The sequence below is a fragment of the Athene noctua genome, chromosome 29 (assembly GCF_965140245.1).
Source record: "Athene noctua chromosome 29, bAthNoc1.hap1.1, whole genome shotgun sequence".
In the NCBI taxonomy this organism is placed as follows: domain Eukaryota; kingdom Metazoa; phylum Chordata; class Aves; order Strigiformes; family Strigidae; genus Athene; species Athene noctua.
The window spans coordinates 3,078,276-3,087,115 of record NC_134065.1 but is presented as its reverse complement, the minus strand read 5'-3'; the positions used below and the strand labels follow the sequence as shown (position 1 = coordinate 3,087,115).

General features: G+C 41.9%; 1 protein-coding gene across 1 annotated transcript; it reads left to right on the top strand.

Moving 5' to 3' along the window:
* The first annotated feature begins 6,235 nt into the window (after nt 1-6,235).
* LOC141971697 (claw keratin-like) lies at nt 6,236-6,559 on the top strand. The gene has a single exon (XM_074929207.1). The coding sequence runs from the start codon at nt 6,236-6,238 to the stop codon at nt 6,557-6,559; it is 324 nt and encodes a 107-aa protein (XP_074785308.1).
* The last annotated feature ends 2,281 nt before the right edge of the window (nt 6,560-8,840 follow it).

Genomic DNA, 8,840 nt, shown 5'->3' with positions numbered 1-8,840 from the left:
AGGAGGGTGCAGGGTCCATCCCAGGTGCTGGGAAGAGGCATTTCCTACCTGTGGGACGTCAGAGCTCTCTCTGCCATACTCGGAAGACAAGAAGCATCCATTCCAAAGGTGTGATTGAGCATGGAGAAGTGCTGACACCTCGGATTTCCTAATTAAAATTTAAAATCCGACTGCGAAACAGCTTTCCTCAGCGCCAACAAATGACACTTAGGTGTCTGTGCTTTGCAATCTGGTGGCAGCTGCTGTTGCAGATGTACAGGACTGTTCTAGAACGAGCTCCCAAGGATCAGGTCCCAGCTACTGAAGATCAACATGATTCATTTACAGAGATGTCAGCTGACAATCAACTGCCGCCACAGGAGAAATGCCAGGCAGGATTTGATCAGGGTTTTCTTGATATATTTTGAAAGTGGTTAGGTAATATTCTTTACTCTCGTAAAGAAGAATCCCCAAAAGTCTATAAAAAGGATCTTGAGTATGCAGAAGCTTATTATTCAGTTATTCTAGATAAAAATTACCCTCTGTAGTACAGTAGAAGTAATCTACATCAGTCTCTGATTAGGATGGTAAAGCTCAGCTGCCAATAGAAAGAGTTACTTGAACTACTAAAATAAGTGGCCTCTAATAGAAGAAAAATCTAGAATTAATTTTTTTCAAAGAAAATTAAAGGAACAGGTACCTACATGGCCAGATCAAACTAGAAACATCACATCCCAGATTGTATGAGTCTGGGGCTCAACTTTAAAGCCTGTATCTGTCTATGCCAGTAAAAAAAAATATATATATATATATAATAATAATACACAAGAAAGATCCTTTAAAAGAAACAACCCTCTTCATTTGCAGTGTCAGAATATTTCTGCTGGATCTAGATTCAAGTTCAAAGTACCAACAAAAGGATATTCTGCTACTTAGAAATAGAAACAGGCAAATAACTTACCGAGCTCACAGCGGAGAGTAAGAACTGGCTTGGAAGCTTGGAAATGCGTGTTTTTATACGGTCTTTTAGACTGCATGGAAAACCTGAGCCAGTGTGTATCAAATCCTAATTAGATACCAGAGAGAATTTGTTCATAGACAACTTTTTCATTGGCTGTAATTATTTTACGCACTTGTGTTCATTAATATATTTTTATCACCAAATACCATGAAAGGCATCTCACACCCTGCGGGTTCTTTCCATTTTAAATCTTCATGGGAGAGGTCAAAGCCGCCTTTTATTCCGTTGACCTCATTAGTTATGTAAAGAAATCCATCCCTCTCTTCTTAAAGCTTCTTTTAGCAGACTGACAATCAGGGAGCAGCAGGGGGGGAGCAGGCAGTGATCGGTCCTTACTCTATTTTCCCTTTTGTTCATTTAAATGCAAGTAGGCACCTGGGGGTGCTGAGGAATCTGGCTTTGCAAAGTGAGGTTAGATGTACCCAAGGCTTGGCACTCAACTACTCATTCCATGGCTGATCTAGTGTTCTTCAAACTTAAGAAGAGTCATTCCCTGATTTTATTAGGCTTTGCATTTGCTTGGTTTTTACGGCTGGCAACAAGGCCAGTGGAGGGTGTGCTGGCACCCTGATACTGCCCTTTTGGTGGGGCGTAAAACTCTCAGGGTTGTGTCCAGGCCTTTTCCTGTGGCAAATTGAAATCTGCTTGGAAACCGGCACATCCAACTTGCACGGAATCATGACTTTGCCAAGGATTTAAAAGCTGGCTGTGCTTTATACAGGCAGCTGTGGTACTAGAGGCACTCTGATTTGATTATCAGTGGCGTTGGTGATGTCTGATTGGGTTCCTTTGGTGAGAAACGACCTGGAGTAGATTATGGCATCCCAGTGGCAGCAAAGGGGGGAGTTATTTTTCTAATGACCCCGTTATCTTGCTCTGTGACCACCCCAACAGCTGCTGAGTTACACCTAGACCTCGGCTGTGCCGGTGCAGATGCTGCCGGTATGTGTGCGTTGTGTTTGTCCATCCGAAGGGAACCTGCTCCCTACACGTGATGTAATTAATCACCTTTGATGTCTTGAGACGCATCTTTTAAACTGGATATGTGCCAGCGTTTGTTATAATGGGGTTCAGCTTGAAGAGCTTTGCTCATGTAAAACATTAACGAGCATTTGTGAGGAGTTTTAAGAGGTCCTGTTACGAAGATGCTGTTTAATAGCCTCTGTCAGTGCTATTCTTTTTTTTTAATGTATGGGTAAACATATGTCTGTCCAAACACGGTACCAGTGAGGACGGTCTTAATTTATCAGCAGAGCAAAGCTGAGGTTGTGGAGTGAGAACAAGCTCTGACACAGGTCATGCCATGAGGGATGTGGTTCAATAAAGTTGAATTTTCTCACGTTCTCAACCTTCCTGGTGAATTTATGGCTTAACGTTGAGGCATGAGATATAGTATAGAGCAAGGAGAAGCGTCAAAGCACCTAATGGAAGGCTAAATTACTGAAAAGTGTGTTATTCTCTGCAGAATAATGTAGTGATGCTGGGTGGTTTGGGCGGGGCCAGTGAGAAGTGTACGGGGCATCAAGGCTGTCTTTGGGATGTTTGCAGCACATTTCCAAGCCTGTCCTGTTTTTTTTTTGTTTTTGTGGTTTTTTTTGTGTGTGTTTTTTTGTTGTTGTGGCTTTTTTGTTGTTGTGGCTTTGTTTTGGGTTGTGGTTGGGGGTTTTTTGTTGTTTTTTTTTTTTTTTTCCTTTGTTTGTTTGTTTTTTGTTTGCTTTTTTTTTTTTTTTTTTAATCTGGGCATCAAGCTGCACGGCTGGTCATTCAGAACTCGAACAGCTCTGGACTTCTACTCACAAGATATCGAAAGCCTTGTTCGTAAGCAATCTGCTTTCCTTTAAGAGAAATAAAGCTTGGAATGTTAACAGTAAAATGCAATCTTTTAATGCAAAGGAAGAGGGGAGTGCACGACTGCTGTCTGAAGTAAAGCAAATGAAGATAAATGCAATTCCAGCGTTTTAGCAGGTTTTATTTCTAAAAATCACACTCTGTATTTTCCACACTTTCATAGTCACAAACAACTCCAACTGCTGTCTCTTCCCAGCCTTTATGTTATTGCTAACTTTAAGACAAAGTGGGTAAAACCTCGGTGACTTCTCGCATCTGTATGTTATGAAATTAAACGCGCTAAAGCCTCTCAAGTTTACATTTAGCTGTAGTACGGTAGTTGTAAAGCAGTTGAGCTGATTACACATACCTGGTTTGAGGAGGAGAAACAAAGAGAAATGGGTGAAGCACTGAGCCTCAAATTACTTTTATATAGTTTCCTACTCAGCCTGGCGGAGAGGACACCCTTTTTGGGCACATTGTCCTTATTAGCCAAAGCCAACACGTAATTGATGTAATTATTTCTAAGGTTCCTGCCTCGCCGGCTGTGGTGCGCACACTAAACCACACGCAGTTTTGGAGTTTTAAACTTCATAAATAAGATCTATTTGTTGTGGGGTTTCAGTGGTCTCGGGGATGGGTGGGATTCTTACCATCTCTCTGCTTTTTTTTTTGGACAGTATAATCAAATGGATGTCTTGAGAGAGCTTCTTGATCTTGTGTGAGCTCTAACTTGGTCTTTTAAGGTTTTATATGTCTCTCCTGCATATCCTTACAGAAAAAGGGCTACTAAAATCTTTCGAAGAATCTTAACATTTCAGTTAAATACAGAATAAATGTGTCCTGTCAGATCTTTGAGTGCTTGACGACTTGTCTGCAGCTCAGGTGTTTTTTGTTTTTTTCTTTCTCCTGTTGGAAAGATGACGATTTTTTAGTACCTTTAGTTTTTAAGGTGCTGGAATCTGATTCTTAAGCTGATTTTAACTGGTAAATTGAGCTGACACGTGCACTGTTTCATTGCATTACTTCCCGACGGACGCTCTCTTTAGGTACCGAGTCTTGGCTGTGGTTCACTGGTTGACACATCACTTATTTCCTTGTCTTCTCTGGTTAATGTTTGAGCTGACAGTTGTAATACTCTCGTTAAATACATATGACAACATCAGCTGTGTAGAACATGAATGAGCTTTTACAACGTGCTTTGAAAATGCTTTCAGAAAACATTGGCCTGCCTACTGTCAGTGTGAACATTTATGTTAAGTGGACCCTGTAGTGACATTAACCCCAAGCAGTCTGCAGCAGAGAAGGAAAAATATTCCAGTGGTGTGGATTCCTCTCACACTGAAGATCTTGACTTTTCAAGGCAGAATTATGAATACATTTCTAAAGTAAGACTTAACGTTTAGTTTTGGCTTCACATTTAGTTTTATCTTCAGCTGGCTAACTTGAATATAGTCACGAGGAATTTAATCCCAATGTTTTTGAGGAATTACTTCAGGGGTAAATTGCTATCCAATCTGAGATGAAGGCGTATGATGCAATTCACATGGTTATCTTCAATTATAGAAAAGGCAGAGCCGATTTTCCAAGGGAATTACAAATACCTTAGGTCATCCTCAAACGTTATGACACTACGAAGATAAATCTTAGCATGCAATTAAATTAGAAAAGCGTCTCAGTCATTTCCCATTGTTGTGGAAAGCTTGTCTGAAGTTTTTGCTCCACAGTAGGATATAATGCAATGGGGCCTAGTCCTGCCCTTCAGAGTAATTTTGCTGCCAATCTGATGATATAGAAGATGTTTCCCCTGAGATTCCTCGGGAAGGGGGATCTCTGTTCTGCAGCGTTACCACATCCACCTCTAACTCCACCAAAGGAAGGCTTTTCCTTGCCGCTGCTGAAGGGAAGAAGGCTTTGAGGTGAGGTTGAGTACAATAAAACAGGCCAAAGCAGTCCTCTCACTCCAGAAGTAGCAAAATGTCTTTGTTGTTGACACGTCGCTGCCCCCCGTGGCCTGCTGGGAGTGTCTCTATGCCACACGCCGCTGCCATCCTTGGCATCTGTTGTTGACTCCACCGCTGTCAGAAAGCCTCCTCCTCCTCCCGGTGTTTAACACGGATGAGAACGCCACACTGGCAGTTGCGATTCATCCACAAGCGGGATTCCAAAATGCATCTTCCACTTCCATTCCATACGCGCAACATGTTATTATAATGGCTTTAGGTGCACTTTTATTGAAGAAGTGACTTGCTGGAAAAAATGCCTGACAAGGTTTTGCCTAAACCACACCCTATTTATCGTCTTTTTGCCATTCCCCTAACCAGGTCATGATTCATAGCTTTGCAACATGGGACGTTGAATTTCATATAAAATATGGCCTTACCCTTTTTATCTTTTTTTATTGTCAAAGCTTACATGTTTAAAGAAGCCACACTTGGTGTCTAATTGGAAGAGCTGCACTGACTAATTTGGATATAGAACTCCATAAAATTCAGGATTTCTGCAGTGTGCCAGAGCTTTGACCAAAGAGTGTATCAGCCTCATTTCATCACAGAGCCATGGCTACCCCTAGGCCTAGAAACACAGGTTTTCCCTCACTTTAACAACTCTTTCTGGGCTGAGTCAGGTGCATTTTTTTTCCAAGCAAATGACTTTTTACCACCTGCCCAGGAACAAGTCCATTCATGGAGGACATCAAGCATGAACCATATAAACATTTTGTCTGTGTTGAAGATGCAGAAGCAGAATATCTCCTCTATATAAAGTTTTGAAATAGCAGAGACTGGAAGGCAATAAAGTACAGGTCATACGGGGTAGAAGGACAAACTAATAATTACAAAGAGTGATTTATTTAAAACAATTGACCTTCATTAACAACGTTAAGTCTGGAAAGAAATGTGTTTAGTAATTGATTAGGATGTTATGCACTTAGGTGATTCATGCTTCGGGCAGTCTAAGGGCGAGTATAAAAGTGCTCAACATCAGATCTTGTATGATCATTTCTCTTGTCTTATTTCTCTTGTGAAGTAGGTAAGTTCCATCTGAATTCCTCCTTCTAACAAAGCCTTTGTTAGCAGTTTTACGTCAAGTTGAATCCTGTGCAAATATTCTGATATCAGTCTGAAGTTTTCTTGATGTAAATTAATAAATTTGTGGCAGTTCAGCTTTGGTAAGTGCAGATCTGGACGATGAGCTCCAATTAATTTTTCATGAAAACTCGTCTCCAGGTGTTACTGTGTTCAATACAAGATTTATAGGTGTCTTCTAGGAACTGAGCTATGAAAATTCTGCCTTTTCCTCTAGCTTGTTGATAGTCTTTTATTATAATGTGTGGCTGTGAAACTTTTAAGAATTTGTGCCTCATTTTTCTACTGTTCCCTTGCGCTTCAGATTAACCATCCCTGAAAAATGGTGCACACTTTAAACTCATGCACTGGCGGTGGTGCCTCCCCATGTGGGGTGGCTGTGCCACAGCCCATTGCCGACAGCTGCAACGAGCCCTGTGTTCGGCAGTGTCCTGACTCCAGGGTGGTGATTTACCCTCCGCCGGTGGTCGTGACCTTCCCCGGACCGATCCTCAGCACCTTCCCGCAGCACAGCGTCGTGGGATCTGAAGGAGTCCCTGAAGTTGGAACTGGCTTTAGTGCTGCCCGTGCTCCTGGGGCCTCTCATGTTTATGGTGGTGCCAGATGGGGACGGGGATACCCAGTTGGAAGCTGTAGACCGTGTTAAACCTACTGAGAGTTGCTGGAGAAAGAAGAATGCCCATGAGATGACAAGCAGGGTGTAAATCTGTGGCTGAGCTCCACGGCACAGCGTTTGGGATTGAACATTTGGGGCTGCCATTAAATGCATCTGTAGGTGCTCAGATCTTCTGAAAAATCTATTTATATCATTCTCAGCTCACCCTTCCTCACTATTCTTTTTATAATGCCTTCCTATCCTTTTGAAGTGCTCCTTTCTCAGTGCTATGGACCATATTGCTAACTCCTTGGGGTCTCGTAGGTGTCGTTGTGGCAGCACGAAAGGATCTGCAATGACATCCATTTTAGATCCCTTTGTAGGCTCTTTCTCTGGCTACGGATGGCTAAAAAAAAAGGCTTGTGGAGTCAACTATCTTATGTTCTGTTTCTGTGCTGTATTGTGTCTTGCTATGATCGGGGCTGAGTATCAACGCAGCTGCAATAGGGAAACAACATCAGTGATTACGTGATTCATGCATCAACCCACAGGTTGTGAGCGATTTGTAATCTGTACTATATAATCCTGCCTCTGTAATGATCTGCTTCTTTCTCATTAAACATGATACTGCAACGTGGTATTGGCCTCTACGCGTGTGTGCAAGTCTGCGTGCCCCTCTACTCATCCTGGGTCGGGTGCCTCTGTTCCGCTGCACCAAACTGATCCTCTCGTTCTGCTTCAGCGATATTCCTGAGAGATTTGGCAGCGGGTTGCGCGTGTGTCTCCTTTCCACAGCAACCTCTGTGCTTGAAGCTGTCCCTTCACAAAACTGCTGCCCACGTCTTTGCTTTCATTGTTCCTGGCCCTGCTCAGCCCTGTTGAAGCTTTTTCCTCAATATTGGCTTTTCTGGGAGTGTGTTACCCGTTAGCTGGTGTCCTCAGGCTCAACCCCCCCATCTAGGCAGTGCTACAACGCGTCACAGAGGCGCATGGAGAATCCGCATTAGCAAGAAGAATCTGAAGCCAACTGTTATGTAAAAATTGCTATTTTTGTGTGTAAAAATTAAATGCCTGGCTTTACTGCTCTGCTCAGCGTTTTAGAACGATGTAACCCACGCATGTGAAAATGAATGGCTATGCTCACTCATGGAATTTTGGATTTCTTCAGGAATATATTGATAATAAACCTTTCACAAGCTTTCCGTGCCGCAGTATGTGTTTGAAATGTTATGCCGCGTGTTAACGCTTTGTCACAGCCACGCTACAATTCAGTATGACAAGCTGACATGAGAATGCTGGATTATTTCATAGTAGTCCCTCTTTGGAGAATTATTATCCTTATGTGTAAGGAAAACAAAGTTGACCAGGCGTTGTACTAGTGTGTAATTGACTGTTGGTGAGCCTTAGACCAGGTGATTAAACCAGGTTCTCACCAACCACATAATCCTTCCCTACAAAAGAGAAATCCCCCAAACCTCAAAAGCCAGCTGAAGAAATCTTTATTGTTATGCTAATAGTGTATTTGGAAACGAACCCAAGTTTATTATTGAGGCCTTTCAAGTTGCACTTTTCATGTAGTAAGCTGAGACTTGCACTTACCACAAAAACACCAAGTGTCGGTAAAATTAGGAAATTTTGCCAGAGGATTTCTATGGAACGATTTAATACACCTTTTATTCATTTTGATATAAAAGCTACTCCTGTGAAATTCTCTGATGTAAATTTGATATCTTTAGATATCAAAGCATTGAGTATCTTACCAAGAAACAACCGATGTCATGAAACAACCATTGTTATTGTCTCTTAGGTCCATTATTGTATCATGGGCTAAAAATATTCAGCTAAATATGGTGAATTTTGGAATGCTTCTTGTTTCCCTGGTTGCTTCTAGTAAGGTCATTTTTACTCTACCATGTGTGGCCCGCTTCCCCTTCTCTTAAAAGTTTTTGCTGTAATATTGCACTCCTTAAGAAATATTTCTCAAAATGCTCTAGTCCGGTTTGTGCAATAGTCGGGGGTCCGATTTCTTGTCTGGGATAAGTTTACCCTTTAAAAAAGATTCTCACTCCTGCGGTGAATCTTTGTGCTGGAGACATGTCCCGCAGGATGCCTCATGTGTGGGTTGTTCACAAGGTGCATTTAAATTGATAATTTCCCACATGCATCCAATAAATGCATCCTGCTTCAGACTGGCATTCAGGAGTTTAAATGAAATTACAGGAGTTAGTTTTCTGTTAGCTAAATTAGCCATCTGTCATCTAGTATGATAATATCTCATAGGCAGCCACAAAGCTCCTCTAATCATCCAACTTTTCTTAAGCCTCAGGGTATA